This window comes from Girardinichthys multiradiatus, chromosome 18 (genome assembly GCF_021462225.1).
Source record: "Girardinichthys multiradiatus isolate DD_20200921_A chromosome 18, DD_fGirMul_XY1, whole genome shotgun sequence".
Taxonomy (NCBI): domain Eukaryota; kingdom Metazoa; phylum Chordata; class Actinopteri; order Cyprinodontiformes; family Goodeidae; genus Girardinichthys; species Girardinichthys multiradiatus.
The window spans coordinates 44,450,788-44,474,327 of record NC_061810.1 but is presented as its reverse complement, the minus strand read 5'-3'; the positions used below and the strand labels follow the sequence as shown (position 1 = coordinate 44,474,327).

The following is a 23,540-nucleotide window of genomic DNA, read 5'->3' as shown; positions in this document are numbered from 1 at the left end:
ATTGTATTAAATGCACTGGAGAAATCAAAGAACATGATCCTCACAGTGCTGCTGGCTTTGTCCAGATGACAGTGGGTTTGTTGAAGCAGGTGTATGATGGCATCTTCAACTCCAACTCCACAGCAATAAGCAAACTGAAGGGGTCCTGATGGTTTACTGTTTGCTTACTCAGGTGGGCCAACAGGAGTCTCTCTAGGACCTTCATGATGTGAGATGTCAGGGCAACAGGTCTATAGTCATTGAGGACTGATGGGTGAGTTTTCTTTGGTACCGGAACAAGACAGGAGGTCTTCCACAACACCGGAACCTTATTCTGGGCCAGGCTAAGGTTGAAGAGGTGCTGTAATTCAGTCATCGTAATTCAGTTTGTGGATTTCATCAGTCTTCAACCAACCTCAGGCAGTCAGCAAGTGTTTAAATGCAAGTGTTGGACAATCAGAAACTTTTAGATACCATGACTCATCGCTCATTTCTTTAAATGTTGCTTCCAAGAAGCCAGAGTGTCTTGTAATCTCTTAAGGTGGTCCAGATAAGTTCTCCAGCCTTTTTGCGGTTTGAATGTTTTTTTTTTTGGACTTGTTATTTATTTCCAGTCCTGTGTCTGTCAACAAATGGTGCTAAATAACACGAAGGATGAATTGGAGATAAATCGAGACACAGCAGAAAACTGGAATCTTTTGACCAACAGTTCATTGTGTCATTGATCTACAGTGAACTTGGAATGACCTGGAATGTCTAGGAATCCTTTGCTATTAATGCAGTAACCCGAATATCGAAATGTTTTTTTTTTGAGAGACTAACTTAAGATTAAACTTGGAAATTTATCAATAAAGACCAATTTATAAAGATTACATGAAAGTTTTTAGGTTTTAGTACAAAGTGCTCTACATTAATACCCATTCCAAGTCTTGCAAGTGAAAAAGAAACGGTTCTGAAGTACTTAAAGAGTGAGATAAAACCCAGAGGAAGTTGTACTTTATATACTCTTAACTGTTCCAGTTAAAAATGCAGGGACAGACAAAGCAGCTGGCTTGCATTGTGGATCATCTAAACCCCTTGAATGTGGTCTTTCTCCCTACCTCTCATAGTAAAACAAAAATGACCCCTCTTTCTTTTCCTAATTCCCTCTTTCCAAGCCATGCCGTCTTTCTATTCCTTTCTCCTCCCTCCCCTTCTGTCTCACTTTTCATAAAGTCTTAGTCTTTAATCAGAGTTGGGCCCGACCAGAATCTCCATGTCTCGACTCATTAGTTTGCTCTGTGGCCCCAGGTTGGTTGGCAGATTCACCCATATGGATTCAAGAAGTCCATAATGGTCCCTTCCATTGAGGAGGCCCATCCCGTGTGTCTGTGCCGAGCTGCGGTAATGGCACACGTGGACGCCTTTATCTGTACGACTCTACGACTGAGCCAACTTAAAAAAGAGAGGAGAAAGGAGTCGGGGCGTGGCTGTGAATGTTTCACCTCTTTATACCCCCATCTCTCTTTTTCCTCTGCTCCCCCCTTTGCCCCCCATCACTCAGTTTTGAATTATCTGCCATCTCTTTCAGTTTTCTCTCTGTCTTCTTGTGTGCGAGTCTGTTGTTGGCCCTCTCTGTGGAAAGGAGGAATGTGTGTGCTGCAGATCCTCCGTCAGTGAGATGTGGGGCAAGTGCAGACAGGTTTGGGGTATAGCATGTGAATCAGTTTTAGCGCACGGGTCAGATTAGACCATGGTACCAGAAAAGACTTGCTCTGTCTCTTCCACCCCACTGATATCCTTCCCCTGACGTCTCTGTTTAAGCTCTGCTTATTGAAAGCTACTCATTTTTGGTTGTTTTTTTTTACTCGGGTACCAATTGCCAGCTCAGTCCTGATCGTTGTCAGTTATCAAATTTGAGAGCTTCCTTATTCTGTTTACTTTCATTCATCTGTGCATTGTTGTGAAGCAAAGGGGCCCGGGCCCCCTGCTTCAGTCAGCAGCACCAAGTTGTGACCTGTTCTTCCTCTGCCCTCCTGCTCTTTGATGCTTTGCTGCGTTGCCTTTGTCCCTGTTTACCCAATATGACAGGGATATGGGCCTGCCCCACATGCTGGGGGTAAATGGGGTTTTAAGTAGTTCCTGCAGGGTGGAGGGTAAAAATTGCAGGTGCTACCCTCCTCAGCTCAGATCCCTTTGCCTTCCCTGAGGGGATCCAGTCACTGTGTTTATTTTCTCTTGTGTCATCACCAGGGATCCTGCTTGTCCTGCATGGGCTGAGATTGTTCTGTGTTCCTGTGTTTTGAGTTTTGGCTGACTTCCTAGGTGATTGAGTAAAGGTGCAGCATCTCAATGATGTTTCTCCATCAAACAAAAACTTTAGGATTGCTTTCAAACCTTTTAACCAGGTGTCAGTCAAACATTTCCCAAACAACCCCCATGCCCTGAATACAGGAACGTTTCTGCTTGAACTCACTGACCATCTGTCCATCTCGGTTATACGCTTTTCATTATATCAATAACTCTATTGAATATAAATATTGTCCAATAACAATAGATTAGACCGCTATAAATGTTAGCTAATTATTTAAGTACCATGCATTTTAGTGACACTATTTAAAGCAAAATAAAAAGCTTTAGGTGGTCAAGTCATTAAAAAAAAATTACAACCGGGGTCTTTTCTTTGCAATGCAATCTTGGAAATAAGATGGAAATAATGAATTAAATTTATTTCAACCAGCAGCTAGATAGATTACTCATTACCTGGAGTCGGTTTGCTATAAACCCGAAGCAGAAGAAGACCGCAACACTTTTAACCTTCTGTTGATTCTGTTGATCGCAAGTCATATCGTTATCACAAACTTCACCAATATTATCACGTTTCCAATCTTTTTGTTTTTCAACTACTTGTTAAGACAACTGATGGTGTTACCCAAGACTAAAAATCTGCATCTATTAAATTAACACTGTAGTTAAGATGAGGCAGAAAATGTGTCTGCTCTGTTCTCTCAAACCCCCAGTAGGTCATGGCAGATGGCCGCTCACACTGAGCCTGGTCCTGGTTCTGCTGGAGGTTTCTTCCTGTTAAAGGGGAGTTTTCCTCTGCATTCTCTCTACATGCATGATCATTATGAGGGATTGCTTCAAAGTCAAGCAACCGTCCACAATCACAACATGCTCATCCAGGAGTAGTGAATGCTGCAAGCCGCTGACTTGATGCCATCTTCTGGACGTCCTTGGACAGAAACCTTTTTACCCAATTTGAAGAGTAAACTGAACTTCACTGCATTGTTGGATTACTGTGATTGATTTGAATGTACCTGACTGATAATCTGTCTGAATTGAATAAACGTTTTATGCTTTGAGATGAGAGTTATTGTGAATTGGTGCTATGTAAATAAACTGAATTGAAAAGCTGAATAGAGGTTGGGTTAAGCAGTGACTGGGCTGTCGTTTGGGTTCCTTTATCAAAAATCTACTCTAACTTTTGTCTTCCAAAGTGGAAACAGGAGTTGCCTTTCGATACAGCAACTGTTGCCTTCAGAGGAACGAGTCTCTGTCTCCGCCAAGCAGGAGGCTTCATGGTGGCGGATGTCACAGGAAAAGCCAAACAGATAAGAACCAGGAATGATGCCCCTTTGTTTCCTCGTTGCGGCAGATCAATGGGCCAGATAAGGCAGCTGTGTGTGTTTACATAAGGGCATCCAGTTGGAACTTCATGGCCCAACGGATGTAAGAGCTGAGACGTGAATAGAAATAAAATGATAGACAGTGAGGCAGATACAGAATCATCTCCGGTGTCTCACTGTACCTTGTGCCAATGTGTCCATGCTTGGCTGTGCATTGTTACAGCACTGTTGGTATTATTGTAATTATATATCATTATTCCGGCAGAGGCAGAAAGATAGTTTCAAATGCTGACATGGGGCCAGCGTGCAGAGCCTGTTGCAACCTGTGAGATGGAGAAACGCCAGCCTGTGTGATATGGGTTGATGTGCCTGACTGAGCATGCTTATATTCAAACCTGAGCTTCAGATGCAAAGAACATACATCCTGATGTGTGATCCTAAACCCTAAAATCAAATTTCTAGACTCTTAGTCCCTGATGATATATCATCATGGACTGACCTGTCATGCTCAGTATATAAGGTGGATTTTGTGTCCTTTATTGCCAACTCTTTTGGTCGTTTCAATGCCTTTTTGAGTAAAATATTATGTACTGTTTTGAGATGCATTGAATTATTAAAATGTTGTTCCCAATTTCCGATCTTTGGTTTTTATAAAGCTTTTGCCTTACTAATACTAATTGTTACCGATTCAGATTTCTCTTTAAGAGCTATAAAAACATTAAAAACATTCAGTGTCATTTTTTTTCTGGCCTTCCTGAAGTTGGCAGTCTCTCATTTTTCCTCTGTTGAAAGAAAAGGTGATGTCAGACCATGTGTGTGAAGGAACATTTGCTAAAAAATGCTGTTTTTCTGATTTAAGACCAAGACAAAAGGATAATTGAGTGGACATTTTAATTCCATCCTTAGCTTCTTGTGGTTAGCACAGTTAGTGCAGCGAGCATTACTAAACCTGCTGCGTCATTGTGTATTTCCTAGAGGATGTATCTTATTTTAAGTCTTTCACATAGGCTGTCAACATCGACAGGTCTAATGTGTTCAATTAGAGACGGGTTGAAAGGTCAAATACATAAAACAGAGCAACTCAGATGTACACTCTTTAGCCTTCTTGTTATCTGCTGAAAGTATTGCGCTCTTTCTCAGTATCTCACAGCCCGAATGAATATCAACGTGTCGACATATTGTGGAAAATGCTGTGGTATGTGTTAAATTTACATACAAGTAAAAAGAGGAAAACAACACATTTAGTGTTTTTTTTTTTTTTTCTAAGAGCCGACAGTTTATCTTTTAGATGCTTTCCTTGTTCTGATTCTGATTCTATTCTATTAAAATTGTATACATTTACATATCCATCTGTCCATTCCCACACAAGATGCATGTTTGTAGTGGCTGTGATGCAAAAGCTCACGGAACATGGTTGGTAGGTTGTAAGGAAAAGGCAATGAGAGTCAGGGAAAATGTGGGTTTATTGCAATACATATCAACAAAATCAGATTTTCATTATGATGATGATGATTAGAGGTGCAACTAACGATTATTTTGCTAATTGATTAATCTGTCAACAATTTTTTCAATTAATCAGACAGCAAAAGGTGCTTAATAGGCGATTTTTTTATGGAATTTGGACCAGGTGAAGCTAAAGCTATGCCACTTGAGGAGTTCTGCATAGAGCATATTTACAGATAGAGGAGGTTTTCCATCTTATATACAAAATTTTTATATTTTTTGTATAATTGTGGCCTAATTACTCCTCTGAGTGGGTTGTTCTTTCAGCAAATTACATTTTTAGTCTGAATACTCCAGGTAACAATTATTCAATTACTAAATTAGCAGACAATTATTTCAATAATCGATTAATCACGATTTATCCAATTAATTGTTTCCTTCCTAATGATGATATGCTCCAACCTGGTCACAGGTTGGAGCATATCATAATAGTTGACAGATTTAGGTAACCAACCGATGTATTTGTGCTCAAAACAGCAAGAAACAGGCTGGTTTGTGACTGAAACAGTAAGAAGTGGGGGTGACCCGGGGCCGCCAGACACCCGCTGGTTCGTCCTCTCACTCCGCTCTTCCTTGACCCCCGACCTTGGAGTGAGAAGGGGGCGTGAGCCAAGAGCTGGAAGAGTTTATTATTTCCTGTCTCCTCTCTCCTTCTCCTTCTCCTCCCTGTCAGGATGCCCTCTGAGAGCACGATAAAGAGACAGACTGAATTGCAGCGTAGCAGCAAACTAATTAGCATTATAATTCAACTGTGCAGGCTTGGTAAATAATTTGACATGTTGTTCCTGGCTTGGATAAGGATTTATAGTAGAATCGCAAAGGCAAATTTCGAAGGATTTGCATGTGTAGTTTGCAAATAAAATGTAAAAAGGTTACCACCTAATTACACTATATTATCTTGCAAATGCATGAATTATGAGTTGAGTTCCCTCAGTCACACAATCAAGAACTGAAAATAAGCTCATACTATCCATTCTGCAGGCTTGAGAGGAGGGTAAGCAAACTGACCTGTTTGATTGTCAGGTGTTTGAAACCACTTCCTAACTTCAAGAGTAAGGGTTAGAAACCTGCTCACCTTCTGCTATCCCACCCAGGTGCGATGCTTTTTTCATTTGACCCACCCTTCAGCCTCGGTTGGCCCTTCCGTTAATGTCTGTGAGCCACCGAAGCACCAGTGTGAATATCACAGCTGGACAGCCATTGTCTCTCCAGCCCCAGGCTCCAAGCCTGGTTACCAACCAGGAACATGGGATCAAAGCCTGCCTGGGATTACTCTCAGAAGGAGGAGGAGGCGCTGCCTTCAGAGGGAAGGGGGGGTTGAGTTGAAAAGGATGGAGGAATGCTCCTAATTATGTGCCCTCCACTCCTCTTGTCTCCCCGTGTGTCTGGTCTGCACTTCAGGCCACAGTGAACCAATGAAGAGGCAATGCGGTGTGACAAGAGGGTAATATTAGAAGTGAGGTGATGCTTTATGGCTGAGGGTCCACTAGTAGAAAATCCCAGTGGCCCAGTAGGAGGCTCCTGTAAGGACACTACACAGTCAATGGAGGGAGGAGGAGATCAAGGATTGTAGTGCAAGATTAATTTAAAAAATAATATATTTCTGTCTTCCTGCTGTGATAAACCTCTAAATTCGTCCTCTTGTTCTGATTTTTATTTGGGTCGGTTTTAGGCTTGTAGACGCGGTGATTCCGCAACGCTAATGTGTTTCTCCTGCTGTCTGTCTGTGTGTGTTTCAGGTTTTCTTAGTGGGCGAGGGCGTGTGCTCCAGGCAACACGGCGGCTGGTTGGGGTCAAAGGCCGCCATGGACAGTGGCCTAAGGGTCCTCCTGTCCACTGTGCTGTGTCTCAGCCAGTTGCTGATTATCAGCTGCTCATGTAAGTTCCTCCACCACAGCCTCCACCATCATAAATGCACCAATTGTACGTTTGGAGATTAAAATCTAGCAAGTTCCTGTGACCGGTTCTGACCTGGCTCAGCCGGTCAGGTAGATAAATGAATCAATCCTGGAAACTCCCACTGATTTAGATCGATGAAAAGCTGTTTCTTTCAAGGCCGTTTTTTGAATAATCTGAATAATTAAAAATCGTTATCTGAAGATCAAACTGCAAAGAAAAATAGAAATCCGAGTAGATAGAGGAAACGTCTGATCAATGCATCAAATTTGGATTTTTCAGTGTCCGATCCTACGGTTGCCAGTACATCTATAGTTTATTTTTAACCATGCAACATCAGGAATATTATTCAGTGACTGAGAAAAAAGTAATGGCATATGTCCTTAAGATAATTTAAAAACTAACTGAACTTTAAATCATCTCCAGATTGCACCAAATATTTATATTTGTGAGGAAAATGCATGTTACAGAGTATTAGAGTGTCTGTACTATTATTTTGTAATATCTCAGAAATTATGTCATGTTGCAGTGCAATGAGCAATCAGATGATTCACACTTATGGGCTTGTTTCTCCTTTCATGTTTTCTCTCCAGCTCAGTATCCCTCTCTCCGCTCTGAGCCAACCTCTGTGGTTCAGACTCCAGGTTCTGCGGTTCATCTGCAGTGCTTAGTAAACCCTCCATCAGCGGCGGTTTCCTGGCGCTTCCGAGGCCTTCCCCTGGACCAGGACACACTGCCTGGGGTGGAACTCGGCCGGGGCTCCCTCATCATCTCCAGCCTCACGCCTGACCACGCCGGCATCTATCAGTGTGTGGCACGCTTGGGGCACGGGCCGGCAGTCGCCAGCCGCCTCGCCCGTGTGGCTTTAGCAGGTACGGATACAGAGAATGACCCACTCTGCACAATTCACTTCAAAGACTATTGAAGAAAGAGAGGAACTGCCTAGAGTGAAGGAAGTCCATTTTTGTGAGTGTTGAACACGTAGAAAGGATGCCTATCCTCAGCTGCCTGCTGCCATGTAGCGCAGGGGAAGGAAGGAGTTGGAGTTTTTACTCGGGCAACTTTCCAGATGCCTCTTGACTGCTATCCTTAATGAGCTTTGGACTTTCCTGTGTGGAAGCGTGTTATGTTCCTGCTGGGATGCTGCTTTCTCTTGGCCTCCACGTTAAGTGCTTGACCGTGATCTGAAGCTGCATCAGGCATGAACTGAATCACTCTCTGCAACAATAAACAAACCAAGCGATCCAACACAAACAGCTCAGTTCAAGTAGCGCTGATCATACTCGCTCTCAGCAGCGCTTTGACTCCAAGTACTTCCAATATTTCTCACAGTAAGAGGGTGCTTTTCTTTCTCTGTTCATGCAGAAATATCAAAATATGAAGTTGGCCGACGGCGGCCCTTATCGGCAGAGGAAGGCAGCACGGTTGTTATTGAGTGTCCTCTGCCGCACAGCAGTCCTCCGGCTCGACCCAGACTGAAGATCAGAGGCGACTGGATTGAAAAGTCCAGAGGTTTGTTTAAAACTTCGTAAAACTGGACAAAATGACTTCAACAATGATTTATTTAGTCAATTTCATAGTACTGATATAGACTCTTATATGACGATTATGCAGATATGTCTGCTTTAGTGTGAAATGCTTATACTAACACAATTAATTGGCAAATATGAGAGACTTAAGAGACCTCATTATAATGTACACAAATAGATTCCTGTTTGGACCAGCTTCAGTTTAAATCAGTCAAATTTATCCCAATTACGTTCAAATAGAGTCCAGTTCCATTCAAAGTACAATGCAGTACAAATTCAGTTGATCATTTTATGGCTGTTGGTAAAAATATGTGTCCAAGAAGGTCCAAATTATTGCTTTGAGTCACTGACTCTGTAGCAGTCCTGCAACCTGAGTCAGCATGTGGAGACAGTAGGGAGGAATCATTCTTTTTAAATGGGAAGATACCATCAGCAGAGCCAGGCTCAGTATGAGAGGTTATCTGTAGTAGCTAGGAGACAGAAATGAGTCCAGGAGTACTTTCTGTGGGAAAGAAAAGCAAAATGAGTAAGCAAAGTTAATGCAGCAATAGTTCTGTTTATGGCCCTGTCCAGGAAAGACACACAGCCAAGCACAGGAAAACTGGGCCAGGTGTAAAAAAACTGAGAAACAGAACATAGAATTAACTGCAGTAATAGTCAGTTACACCAAACCTGTGGAGCACTCTGTTCCATGCCAGAATCCAGTTTCTAGAGCCAATCATGCCGGTGTGAACCCATACTGGACCCAGAAATGGACCAGAGAACTGTACCCTGGCACGGTTACAACTTCCAGTCTCTGCACGGTTTATCCGGACCCTCGGGCGGTTTGCTTGCAGTGTGAATGCATGCTGGGCCAGCATATCAAAAGCAGGAAGAGAGGATGGTAACGTAAGAGCAGCGCATTTGAGTAGAAGAAGTAGATGAAAAACAAAGTAGGAGCGCAAATCTAAAGACCAAAAAGTTTGAAAGTGTCTCGTGGAGTAGTGAAGAGGTGCAGCCGCACAATTACATTTAAACAACAAAGTAGTGACAGAAACCCAGATGAGACGGACTTTCTTCTTCTTGCTTATTTTCTTCTCGAACAGCGCAATACTGCCCCTGAAATGATCTGTTACAACTGCAGGACTTGTTTGGTCAGGTCTTAAAAAATCTCTGTGTGAAAGCAGACCGGGCCAACTGAAGGTGTGAATTTTCTCGCTTTTACTGACTCCTGGACCAGACCAGCAGTATGAACACAGAAATACTGGAGCAGGTGTACCTTCTAGGGAATGAAAAACAAGGAGAATAGAGTTAATGATAACAAAAGGTCCGTACAACACTTAATTCTGGAAAGAGACAGAGCTAAGCACAAACACTGAACAAGGGTACTTTCTATGGGGAAGGAAAATCCAATGGTCACTTTCAATATTTTGAGAGAGGCTTTTGATGACATATTAAAATCTCGTACTCGTACTCGTCGTCTTCCGCTTTATCCGGGACCGGGTCACGGGGGCAGCAGTCTCAGCAGAGACGCCCAGACGTCCCTCTCTCCAGACACCTCCTCCAGCTCCTCCGGGGGGAGCCCAAGGCGTTCCGGGGCCAGCCGAGAGACATAGTCCCTCCAGTGTGTCTTGGGCCGTCCCCTGGGCCTCCTCCCGGTGGGACGTGCCTGGAACACCTCCCAAGGAAGGCGTCCAGGAGGCATCCGGTATAGATGCCCGAGCCACCTCAACTGGCTCCTCTCGATGTGGAGGAGTAGCGGCTCTACTCCGAGCCCCTCCCGGATGGCCGAGCTCCTCACCCTATCTCTAAGGGAGTGCCCGGCCACCCTACAGAGGAAGCTCATTTCAGCCGCTTGTATCCGGGATCTCGTTCTTTCGGTCATGACCCAAAGTTCATGGCCATAGGTGAGGGTAGAAACGTAGACCGACCGGTAAATCGAGAGCTTCTCTTTTCGGCTCAGCTCTCTCTTCACCACAACGGACCGGCACAGTGCCCCCATTACTGCGGCAGCCGCACCGATCCGTCTGTCGATCTCCCGCTCCATTCTTCCCTCACTCGTGAACAAGACCCCGAGATACTTAAACTCCTCCACTTGAGGCAGGAACTCCCCTCCAACCTGAAGAGGACAAGCCACCCTTTTCCGGTCGAGAACCATGGCCTCGGACTTGGAGGAGCTGATCTTCATCCCAGCCGCTTCACACTCGGCTGCGAACCGCCCCAGTGCATGCTGTAGGTCTTGGCTAGATGGGGCCAGCAGGACCACGTCATCTGCAAAAAGAAGAGACAAAATATTAAAATCTATAACAATCTATAACAATCAAAACTGGAAAAAAGAAAGGTATCCATCCGTTATCAAAGGAGCTGAAAGTTTATTTGTGTTGTGTTTCACGTCCAAAAAATAAGACATTTTTCAAGCTGCACTGTATTTTTGGTAACATAAACCCATTAAACTATAATGGGTTTATAACTGAGATTTTCTCTTTTCAGATAACTATTTAATACTCCCATCTGGCAACCTGCAGATTATCTCTGTGTCAGCCCAGCACCAGGGCATGTATAAATGTGGTGCAGTGAACCCTGTTACTGGGGAAGCTGTTGTTCAGTCTCATGGGGTGAAGCTTTCAGTTAGACGTGAGTAAAACGAGTTAATGTGCAGATTGTTTTTTACTACTTCCTGTTGCCATCTACTAATGTGCTTCATTACATGTTTGGATTCAGGGCCCTCCTCATCTGTTCGGATAGTTTATCCCTCCGCTCCGGTGACGATTTCAGTGCAGCATTCGCAGTCGCTGACGTTGGAGTGTGTCGTGTCTGGGAGTCCTGCACCTGCAGCTAAGTGGTTTAAGAATGGCAAGGAGGTCACCCTGGGGCCTTCTCACCAGACACAGCACAACAACCTGGCTTTTGTTCGGCTGATGAGGAGCGATGAAGGAAGGTACAGCTGCAGGGCTGAGACCGAGCGAGGGACTCTGATCAGCCCTGATTACACTGTGAATGTTCTTGGTAAGAAAAATAACACACATGATATTTCACACAAAGACTTTCTGCTGCAGATGATGACTTTGTGGCGTTAACGTTTCTCTAACACAGAGCCCGCCTCTGTGGTTGATGGCCTGGACAATCAGCTTGTCCCTTTTGGCTCTTCTGCTCATTTCACCTGCGCAGCAAGAGGAAACCCCTCCCCGAACATTACCTGGCTGTTTAATGCCGAGCCAGTCGCTCCATCGCAGCGCTGTCAAATCTCCGGATCCTCGCTCGTGATTGCAGATGTGACGGCGCAGGACGAAGGAGTGTACCAGTGTCTGCTGGACAACGGGATCGGCTCTGCGCAGTCCCATGGGATCCTCACCGTACAGTCAGGTATGAATGCATCAGCTGCTTAAACTGATTCTCTTTGTAAAGATCAAAATCTGGTGACTAAGTCCCACCACTGGTGTTTGTAGCACCTTGGCAGTAGATGATCACCTAAAGGTTGATGCATCTCTAAGGTCAGATCTTTGCTGGATTTTTTTTCATGATTATTACATACGTTTTTGAGACAGTTTATCTGCTGAAGATGTTTATCTTTGGCTGAACATTTTATTTTTCCTCCACTTCTCCCCTTATCTGAAACTGCTCGCTGTACCTGTCATGGTCAGGTACAAGAACTGGACTGTAAATGCATTCAAATAAAAGCTTGAATATTATTTTAGGCTCAGTAACATAAGGAATCAGCTTATTTGGTTTTGAAAAGCATCGTCATAAAGCTCGAAAACTGTTTATTTTTGTTAATTAGTCAGAGGGCTATGCTTTAAACTAATAAAAAGGACATCATTGTTTTCCAAGATGTGTAATCTGATCAACAGGTTGGATTAAGGGTTTAAACAAACATAAAGTTAAAAAATCAGCAACTCCTCACGTGTGGAGGGGAGGGTTGTTTCTGTCAGGACTGAAGATGTTATGAAACTTCCAGCAACGCAGCATCACTGTAAGTTTGAGTTGGTCGGGGTTAAGGCATCTTACCAGATGGGATCTCTGCAGGCCTGCACATACAGTATCTGCAGGGCGTCCTTGCTCTGTGTGACTCTGTGTTTCTTTGAGTGAGGGGGTGGGGAGGGAGGCAGGCCAAGGCTGCCCTCCTCCTGAGCCTTGAACTGAGCGTGAGAGTGAGCTTTGTGCGCACCGTTGGGGATAAGCCCTGGACGCTGGAATGTAAGGAGTAGTGGTGGAGGGTTATGACGAGGAGCAGACCACCCAGCTGTCAACATCGTACACAACTGCCTTTTATTTATTAACACATCACATCCCTCCTCCTCCTGAGCCTCCTATCCTCTTCCCCTCCTCTGACTGCTCTGTGCCAAGGCCCTTCTCCTTAACTCAGCCTGCTATCTGCGGAGTGATTAATGCCGAGACACGGGTTCAAATCAGACAGGATCAGGCGGGTTTGCTGCTTCCCCTCCACAAACCGCACCAGGAAGAGTTGGGATCAGTCTCTGCAGACAACCTTTTATACACAAAAGCAGTGGCTTAAAATCGGGAGATATAGTAAACACTCTGTGGTCAGTGACCGGTACCAAGCACAGAGCCTATCAGGCCCTTCATATTCAGAGTAAACTGTTATTGTAAAGCATCAGGAGAAATAATCTGAAAAATGCTGAATTTCAGAGTTTTGTGTGAATGTTTTCCATCACCTCCCTCAGTACCTTCCTGTAAAACAAAGTGCTCTAAAATGACAAATCGCACAGCCCTAATTCTGCCAGGACTCAAAATGATTTTGGTCGATCATCAGTGAAAGACAATTCCCTGTGACTCTATCGTTGCTTTGTCAGTTAAATTGTTAATTTATTTTTTCTCCAGAACTATAACGTACGAACCTCAACAAAATCATTCACTTATTTATTTATTTTGCTGACGTAGGCGATTGTTAAGTATTTCTATCTTGAGCAGAGGCGACGTCACACCGTGTGTGTGAAAGAGCAGTCGCTGCAATACAGGGTTTTACTAACATGTCAAAACCAAGATAAAATTATGGCTGTGTTTAAATGATAAAACAGAGCAACTTTGCTCCGGGAAACCCTTGTTGTAGAAAACGGTTTCCTTCAAGAAATCTTATTACATCTCTGTGCTTCAGTTGTTCTGAAAATATCAGAAAGACATCTGACCGCAGTATGGAAAAACAATCTTGAATTATAAAAGTAACAGATCTAATTGTGGAGGAGTGAACAAAATACAAATAAACTGGAGCATAAAACTGAAGAAAATGGCACGTTAAGCAGCGCTTCCTTGTGAGACCAGTTCGGTAAACAGTGAGGTAATAATTAAGCTCCTAAGGATCTGTATAGAAATAGATGATTACTAGGAAGGCGGGAGTGACGCACAGATTTAAACCATGTTTTATGCTGGGAGTGTAACATAACTGAAGCTCCCTGGTTCTGTCGGTAATCCTCTGGGATTTACCATCACATCCACTTCCAGGTGCTTCTCCCTAACTGACAGACCTGTTTTTCTGGTGAGAACCAGGCAGTGGATGTCTCTCCAGGATGCATCCCCCCCTGGTGTAGGATGGTGAGGCTGCCTGGCCTGACCCACCTCTTTCAGAGTGATTGCATTGGAGCAACAGGCCTGGTTGTGGTTTCAGCTCTGAGTGTTGCAGTGAATGCGGGAAGGAATGGACAGAAGAGAGGCTGGATGTGGGGCTGCTGAGGTCTGATTCTCTCCGGTATTTTAATGGTCGGTGTGTGGAATGTGCGGCAGCTGGCCGCAGTCCGGGGATCAGGTCTAATGTTACCAGCTTCAGGGCCGTTTGTTTTACAAAGTGGATTGGTGCGCTCGCAACAGCAGCTTGTTACAAGACCCTGAGCCCTGAAATGTGCCCCATGTGGAAAACCTCACTCTTCTCTGAGTTTGAATGTTCAGCTCTGATGTTGCTTGACCTCGTTTGGCAAATCTGCCAAGTTCGTGTCGACTGTTACGAGTCTCCAAGCTCACGCAGTTTGCCCAAGTGGACGTGGCTCTGCATCAACATTAAGACTCCAAATGAAACTTCTGATGATGTTAAAAGCTCAAGTTCAATAAAAAATGTTCTTTTTTTGTTATTTTTTCACTTTAAAAAAAAATGTTTTCATTTTCATTTTCTTGAGGTCCAGTGTTTCCAACCCTGGTCCTCAAGACACACTACCCTGCAGTTTTAGAGATATTTTAGAGATACCCCTGCTTTAACACACCGGATTCAGATGATTGCAGTTCAGCAAAACCTGGTAATCACCCATCAAATGAAATCAGGTGTGCTGAAGCAGGGAGACATCTAAAACATGCAGGACAGTGTGCTTGGAGGACCAGGGTTGAAAAATACTGATCTAAAGGACAAAAATCTAATAATTCTGTGGATCTTACTTCATTTATATTTATATGACTCGATTAATCTTGATCAGCCTCATCACAACATGATTTTAACATTTTATCTGTCAATATTTTGGTTTTTGACTTTCTGACAATCAGAAATAAAAAAAGGATACATTCCTTTTCTTTCTCTCTATACAACTTTGAATTTGGGCTTTAAAATTGCCATTGGGGTTTTTAAAAACAAGGTAAAGCTGCCAATGTTTACAAAGTGTGATTTGTTGAATCTGTTTTTGGTGCAGGATATTCCAACCCTAATTTAAAAATCCTTAATGTGCAAAAATAGTAGAATTGGAAATGGAGGGGATTTATTTTGGTCTAGATGCCAAAACCTACATTAAAATTCCTCCATAACTCACTCTAAAAATGAAAAGCATTATTTTGTTTCATGGTTTGTGGAACCTACAGATGATAAGACTTGATTACTGTTCAAGCAGCTAAACTTTAATATTCTGTACTAAAATGTCCAGGAATTTTAAAATTAAAAATGTTAAAATCATGCAAAATTCCTGAGAAAAATTCGGCCGAGAAAATCTGCTACGTCATCCTCCACATTGACCTCGGACAGTTATGCATCTGATTGATCTGAGATCTGGTCTCCTGTGACATATATTTGATATTCTTTCATTCACAGGTCCAGATCTGGGATCCACTGCCGGTGTGCTGCTTGAAGCTTCACCGTCGCTTCAACCGATTCAAAGCGACGAAGGCGACGATACCTTCCTGGCCGAAGACGACGACCTGTTTAACCCGCCGGCCGACAGGAGTGGTGACCGCTCCACTCCGGAGGCACCAATCATCATCAGCCCGCCGCAGACTCACAAGCCGGATGTTTACGACCTGGAGTGGAGGGCGGGTCGCGACGGAGGGAGTCCCATCAGCGCTTATTTTGTTAAATACCGCAAGGTGAGACCATTTCTACTGCCATTTTTCTTCCCTCTGTTTTAATACCTTTATTGGAGTCTTGACTGAACCAAGTGACTTAATTCTGTAAGGACTGCGAGGTTAGTTATGTCCCCCTTTTAAAAAAAACTCTATTTGCTTTGCTAATCATCTCACTCACTATAAAACCACTAAAGACTGCATTGACAGCAGGACTCGGACTTGACGAATTTGGAAAGCTATGACCTAAATCTCACAGGCACTGTTTCTGCAACGGCGGTTACAGGCGTCTGTGTGTTTCTGCATCAGGTTGACGACATGGGAACGCTGGTGGGAAGCTGGCACACGGTCAGAGTCCCCGGCAGCGAGAAAACCCTGCGGCTGTCGGAGCTCGAGCCCTCCAGCCTCTATGAGGTCCTGATGGTGGCTCGGAGCTCAGCAGGCGAGGGTCAGCCAGCCATGCTAACGTTCCGCACTGGAAAAGGTCAGTCCAACAAAACAAAAAACCCGTTTAACTTTGATTCTCTGAACTGGAAGTGGTTTATGTCAAGTTGGTTATAGTGGAAATTAATCAATTTGGAGACATAAATATAAGAAAAACGACTCATGATTAAAAACAGCAGTTGTGTACACAGACAAAACTTACAAAATTTTTCATGGTTGGAGACTTTTAAGGCATTCCCAAAACCACATCAATGACCTTATGAATATTCAGAACCATTAAAAAACAGTCTTAAACTTCTGCTTTTTTTGTTGTTCACATTATGTTTTTAAGTATTTGCATGAAAATCCTATGCATATAAAAAAAATGTAAGCTCTTACTGCGCAGCTTAAAAAAAAACCCCGAAAAACCAAAATTGTATTTAATTTGTGTTTTTCCTATTTTATTCTTAACTGTGCATTGGTCATCATAAGATTCTCGCCAGATGAGGGAATTTCTTTTCATTAAATAAGAGCAAACATTTTCAAATTAAGAGCTAGATTCCTCTATTTTCATTTTCACATACTGTTGTGCTCTTTCTCAAAACTCCACTCTTACACTCAGAATAATCTTTCTTGTTTACAAATATGCTCTGCTCCTGCTCAGAAATATTGTTCTGTGTTCAAATTTAATGTTATTCTGCTATTTGATTCCTGCGCCTCATGCTGTAACTTTCTCTGTGGGGATGAAACTTTGTCCGCTTGCAGATTTTCTTCGTTCTCTCTCTGGAACAAAGCGGTAACTCTGCCTGGTAACAGTTACAGCCTATAAAGTGACAGTGTGATTTTGACAGTACTGGCCAGTTGTTAACTCCAGCGAAGAGCATATTTTACCCACTAGGACGTTTGAGCATGAGCAGGACGTAAAGAAGAAGAAAAGATATTTGTGCAACAGGCATTAAATCTGCAGAAACCTAGGTTAAAGGGAGAGGAAAGGATATTTATAAGCTAGAAATGCCTTTTTTATGTGAGAGCACAGATTTGTGAGAGTTTAGATAATATCTGAGTTAAATAAGGGATCTTACGCTCATTAAAAATACATTCTCACTGTATGATAACTTTCAGTTTAGAAGTTTAAGAATTACATAATGAGCCATGGAAGGATCGTTTTGTGCCAATCTTAACATTAAACAAATTGCTGAAATGGTAGTGAAACGGCAACACAACACACTTCATTAGCTAACAATGGTAGTTTGAAGAAGCTGCTGCTATCAACACTGTAGCCTTACTGGGGTGTGAAATATTGTAAAGTTGTCTGAAAAGTTGCTACATTTTAACTATTTTCATTAGCGGTTTTAGCTATTAGCGTTGTTGGCTAAACTGTAGCAGAAGCCTCTCCGTTTATTTTCTGGAATGTATATTTTCCTACTCTATGCTCGATAGCTTGAAAGTCCAAAGTTATGAATAAAGCAATTTCTTAACTGCAGTCTGCATCATGTTGCTGCTGAAAATGAAAAGTGAAACTTCTGCTTGCCGATAGTGATAGTGTTGCTATTTGACCACTTAAAAGCATTCTTAGAACACTGAAATTTCATTCCCAGATGATCCGTTGATTATTATATATGAAAACACAATTAAAGAAAAAGCAATGGTTACTTTATAGTAACAGTAACCTGTTTTGATGCAGCAGAACACTGTGGATTACACACCCTTGCTCCCAATAAACATGCACTAATCAGAACGGGTGTGCATCAAAAGTGGCAAACACACTTCAAAGATGGGACAATACTTGATGGTTCAAAAAATCACATTCATTTCACCACATTGAGACCCACCTCACCTGTTTTTCAAAACGTCTGCTAGTTCCTGCTGTTACTGTTGTCTCATTCCAAGCTATTTATTTCATATTTGTTTCCAGAAAAGACCAGCTCTTCCAGTAATAAGAATTCTTCCAAGCCTTCCATCATCCCAATTCCACCCAAGGTTCCAGAAGACAAACCTACAAAGACAATCTATGGAGTTGTCCTGCACGACAGGGGTAGGTGTAGACTGGATCGCTGACTGTCTGCAGATTCATATCATTCTGGATTTAGCAGACCCTGACTGGAAAAGGGAGGCTGGGGTTTCTGAAAGCCAGCTGCATACATCTCAGGCCTTAATGTTTAAAAAAAAAAGAGGTCTGCTTTTTTTCTGCATTCATCGAAGCACAAACAGTGAACCAGCAGCTGACAGCATGTAACAACTCTTTGGAAGAGAAATGCTGTAAGCAGAAAATCTGTCAGACTGCACACAGCATTAGCGTGACATTGTCTGCATGTTTTACTCACTTTGCTACCAAGCTTTCTTTGCTTGAGGGTTCGTCTCTTTCTTCAGCTAACCCTCTTCTCTTTGCACCCCCCTGCTTCTATCTCTGTGACTAAGAGCCCTGATAGTGAGTATACGTCCTCCAGCTTCTCTGTGATCTGTTCTTTCCATGTAAACATCTTGCATGAATCTGCATGCAAATAGCAAATACTGCAAATCTGTGCCCTGAGTGAGTCCTAGCTTAAAGGTTTATTTGTTTCCATCACAGTTCCTGAGGCTCCCGACCGTCCAACCATCTCCACGGCCACTGACAGTTCGGTGTACGTGGCATGGATCCCGCGAGCCAACGGTGGCTCTCCGATCACATCATTCCGTGTGGAGTACAGGCTCGGACGCATCACGGAGTGGCACAAGGCGGCAGACAATATCTCACCTCTGAAGCTGTCTGTGGAAATCCGGAATCTGGAGCCTGGTGTGGTTTTTTTTTTTTTTAGATTTGTCAGGAAAATTTAATTAACTCCACCTGATTTTTTTTCTACATTAACAGCTTGTGGATCCTTGTTTTCGTCTGCCAGGGTCCACCTACAAGTTTCGAGTTCTGGCCTCAAACACATACGGCGACAGTCTCCCCAGCACTCCTTCGAAGCCGTACCAGGTACCCCCGGCCAGCCCTCGCAAGGCCGACCGTCCGGTGGTCGGACCTCACATCTTAGCGACAGACGCCATCAGTGACACACAGATCATGCTGCGCTGGACTGTGAGTTGGACAAACCAAACCTTTTAATTTGAAACCTTGAGAAACTGGCTGTGGAGTTTATTTTAGCTTTCCCTCTTGTTAATTTAGTGGTTATCCAAATATGCTGTTACGTTTGCCCGATTATAAAACATTTGATAAATGAGGACAGGATGGAAATCTTGCTTTTGGAGGTACAGTAAATAGTAAGAAATGAGCCTGCTCAAAACCTACCTGTTCATTCTTTAGTTGCATTAGTCAAAAATGAAATACTGAGCCCCCAAACTGTGATAAAGAGACATAAGCAGCTCACTAATGTAGAATAGGCCTGAGAACCTCTGTGTTATTTTAAAATGGCACCCAATAAGGCTGCACAATATCAGCGTGTACATTATCATTATCGCAAAAGACTGTTTGGAGTGCAGTAATTGCTGGCTAATATTTTGCAGGTGTTATGAACTTGTATTTTTCATGCTAATGTAAAATTTTGCCAGTTGGACAGAGTCTCACAGCAGCAAATTCTCACATTGGACACACATGATAATGTCCACAATGCCGAAGGTCACAGAGTGACCGAAGCGCAAATGAGAAAAAGAAGAAGTCCAAATTCACGCATGGATCAACAATGATCTGAACTTTTATGTAGTCAGCAAAGGAGAGATTCAAAGGTTGTCAGTTTGAATCCCAACCATCACTGGTGCTTAATACTGTTCAACTATTAGGATACGAGTTTGTTTAATATCTGAGTTTGTTTTATAAGATTATTAAGCATCAGAAATGCACCAATAAGCTTTGACCACCCGATACTGATTTTGGATTATGATTTCACAATTTTTCCACTTTAAATTATAAATGTAACTGTTTTAAAAGATCATTATAAACAATTTTTGATTAGAATAAATATTTAGCTGTAAACGTGGGAGTGACATGGCTAACTTTAAGTTATCTTCACTTATTTGCAACTTCCACACTGAAGAGTTTCATTGTTAGCGCCTAGATTTAGCGCTCTGATCTTAAAACTACCCAATCAGGGCTTAATTATATTGGCCCACTAGACTGTTTCTCTGTTTATTTCTATTTAAAATGTAAAATACGCTTAACTTTCATCCAATCAGATTTGAGGTGTCAGGCCTAAGCTCCACCCACTTCACCAAATATGGTCAAAAGCCGGACAAACCAACAGGTGACGTCACATGTTGCAGTCTGTGTTCCAAAAATAATTTAATGCAGTAGAGAAGCAAAATATTGAAACAAGAGTTAGAAACATGACGTATTTTAGCTCAGTTGGTTTCTCTCTGTGTAAAAATGTTCACTGTGACATCACCTAAACTGGGTGATTGCTTGTGTTTTACAGCAGCATTACCTGTTTGAGCTGCTTCCTGTTGCAACGAAGACTCAGATCGTTCAATAAGTGGCTTTGCTCATTAAAGAAGAAAATTCCCCCTTTGTTCTGGTTCTGCTGTTTGAGCTGCCGATGGAAGCAGATAGTTCCCCTCATTTTCTGCGCTTAACTTCACCCAGCCTCATTATTTCCCCGAGCTTCGGGCAGACAGTGCAATCACCATCTGCTGATAACGAGGCCCGCCATTAGCTGTGGGAGAAACTGTCCCCGCTTTGGGTTGTAATTGCCCTCTGATTTTCTGTAGTCTAACAAATCTGTTTTTTCCTTCCAGTACGACCCCTCAAGTAACAACAACACGCCGATCCAAGGCTTCTACATCTACTACAGACCAACAGACAGCGACAATGACAGCGACTACAAGCGAGATCTGGTGGAAGGTGAGAGAAACAGTGAGCTGAAAGCGCACTGCAGATTGAGTTCACAAAGTGTTTGTCGACAGCCTCGTCCTGACGTACATGTAACCTCGGAGTGGGCAGATAAACAGGGAGCTGGAAAGGTAACAGATACTGGGAGTAGTGAAAGAGGGGACATCTCTGCCCCTTTGATTTATAGAGACACGGTGTCTTCTGAGGTCAGTTTTTAATAAATGGTTGCCAGCTAATGGTACGGAGCTGTAACCAGAGCCTGTCCAGAGGAAAGGGGCTCCGGTTGCTGCCTGGAATGCTAACAGTTGAGCATGGTGCAGTAAGGGAAGGGAAGGGATCTATTTACTCAACACGATTCTGCAACATCTGAGCATTTGGATTTCCACTCAGTCATCGGTGTTGGGGACAAACCTGCAGCCTGGCTGGACTTCAAAATATCAAAACAGCTAAAAATGTCAGTCAGTAAAGTTTAGGACTAAACACTCACCAAATCATTTTAATCATAAAATTTTAATGCATAAAATTGAAAGGATTTCTTTCCAGCTTATGGATGATTTCACACTTCCTCTCACTAGAGACCTACATATATTCTTTAGTTTGAAATGCAGACAACATACCAGTTTCACCAGTTTAGAGAGTGTGCTGGTCATTTTGCCCCTTCACCCCTGCACTTTGGGTCATTTTTCACCCATCCTTTTTAGGTACAAAAAACAGTAGTCTACGTTGGGGTGTTTCACCTCCAGGCAGAGGTCTTTTTTAGCCCCAGTACCAACCTGGGTCATTTACTAGGAGATATTTGCTTGTACCTGATCTGAATATAAGCTAATAAAATCAATGCCAAATATAGATGCATGAAAACCCAGTAGCTTTAATGTGCAGTAAAATAACTACATTTAATCAAAATTACATGATCTGCATTTGTACTGTGATTGTGTCCTATTTAACTCACACAGCGATGATGTCCGGATCCTGAATCATCTATTTATTGTGACAGCAACATCAATTTTGTCACTAAACGGATTACGATGCTGCTCCAGCACAGGGTTAACCTGGCTCAGTAAAGACACAGAACTTTCTTTCCCAAAACTTTCATTTACCCTGCCCCCATTTTACTGTGAAGTCCTAAACAGGGTGAGTAGAAACTCATCCTACGGCCGCTGTGTTGAGCGTGGTCTTTCTCATGGGGTCAGTGCGGGCGTCAGTCTCCTATCATTAAAACTAAAAGCTAGTCACAGCAACTACATTTCAGAACTTACTTGGAGTCATCACAAAGTCTATGGAAAAGTGTAACTGTAACTTTACTAAAGGGATTTTGCTCTTTTGAGGCATCAGAAAAGGACAGACAGCTGCAGTTGGGATAAAATCCCGGTGAACAAAGCATTTCACAGCTTTTACACTGTGAAACAATATTAAAATCACTTTGGACTTACAGGAAGTTTGTCAAATCTACAGAACTATACTTTGTTTATCTCTTTATAAACTATAAAGTATGTCATTTGAAATATTTTGCTGAATTGATAACTGTCTTCATATTGAAATGCTAACAATAAAACTAAATACTAGAAATGAACCAAAACAGTTACAGAACTATGTCTCTCTTATTCTTTCCAAAGATAAATTGATAAAAAATAATAAATCCGATGTCAGAAGGATCTAACCCAAATGTTTACTCAGGTCTTGGTAAACCTGGATTTATATAAATAAATATGGGAGAAAAACTGAGTCTCAGCTGATCAGGCAAACTGATGCACCCAGTAGTAATTTCCCCACATAAACACAGTTGTTGTTGTTTGGATGGAAAATATGGCAACAACAAAAAAAAACTGTCTAATGCTAAATTTATAAATCTGCAATCTGAAAATTCATTGTTGCCTCACACTGGTTTAAGTTATTTTATGTTCGTGCATTTGGCAGATGCTGAAATCCAAAGCAACTTATACTCAAGAAAAAGCAAGTTTTAAATATTTATGCACAAACTATACGCAATATAAATAAATTTATATACAGATTTCATTTGTTCCATCTCATTTCCTCCTTTTTAAAAGTGATTTAAGATTAAAAAAAAAAATTGGTCTGAATACCACTAATTATTAACATACATAAATATTTCTTAACATCAAGACTTCCGTGTGTAAAAACATACGTTTAGGCAGTGACAGCACATTCAGTGGGTCACTATGCCCCACTCAGACCATAAACAGCAGCTTATTTCAGCCTCATTTGTTGGAAATGTAGCGTTTCCACACGTCTCGTGTGTGATTCCACAGCGCGTCGCGGTGTGACAGTGTGTGGTTGTGCAGCCATGGGGAATGTACGGAGTGGGAATACTGGAGGCAAGCCAGAGCAAACATGAAGCGGCCATATATGGAGCTGGACCAGAGTGAAACAACTGTCTGGGTCCTGCTTGGTCTATGGCAGTCTGCTGTTGTGGTTATGAACAGGGACTGGACCGAAAATGAGAGCAGCTAAAGACCAAAGAAAATCTCTCGATTAATAGATTCTGGCTCCTTGAAGGGAGAATATGCAGAAAATTATTTGTGGTTTAGACCTTCTCTAATA

General features: G+C 42.5%; 1 protein-coding gene across 1 annotated transcript in view; it reads left to right on the top strand.

Moving 5' to 3' along the window:
• cdon (cell adhesion associated, oncogene regulated) overlaps positions 1 to 23,540 on the top strand; it is a 43,818-nt gene that overhangs the window by 12,499 nt on the left and 7,779 nt on the right. The window contains exons 2-13 of the mRNA XM_047391996.1: positions 6,830 to 6,968; positions 7,580 to 7,858; positions 8,352 to 8,498; positions 10,985 to 11,128; positions 11,216 to 11,500; positions 11,588 to 11,857; positions 15,510 to 15,781; positions 16,067 to 16,241; positions 18,096 to 18,215; positions 18,750 to 18,953; positions 19,057 to 19,238; positions 20,888 to 20,993. Coding sequence (XP_047247952.1) covers positions 6,896 to 6,968; positions 7,580 to 7,858; positions 8,352 to 8,498; positions 10,985 to 11,128; positions 11,216 to 11,500; positions 11,588 to 11,857; positions 15,510 to 15,781; positions 16,067 to 16,241; positions 18,096 to 18,215; positions 18,750 to 18,953; positions 19,057 to 19,238; positions 20,888 to 20,993 — 2,257 coding nt within the window. The 5' untranslated portion in view covers positions 6,830 to 6,895. The remainder of the gene's footprint in view (positions 1 to 6,829; positions 6,969 to 7,579; positions 7,859 to 8,351; positions 8,499 to 10,984; positions 11,129 to 11,215; positions 11,501 to 11,587; positions 11,858 to 15,509; positions 15,782 to 16,066; positions 16,242 to 18,095; positions 18,216 to 18,749; positions 18,954 to 19,056; positions 19,239 to 20,887; positions 20,994 to 23,540) is intronic.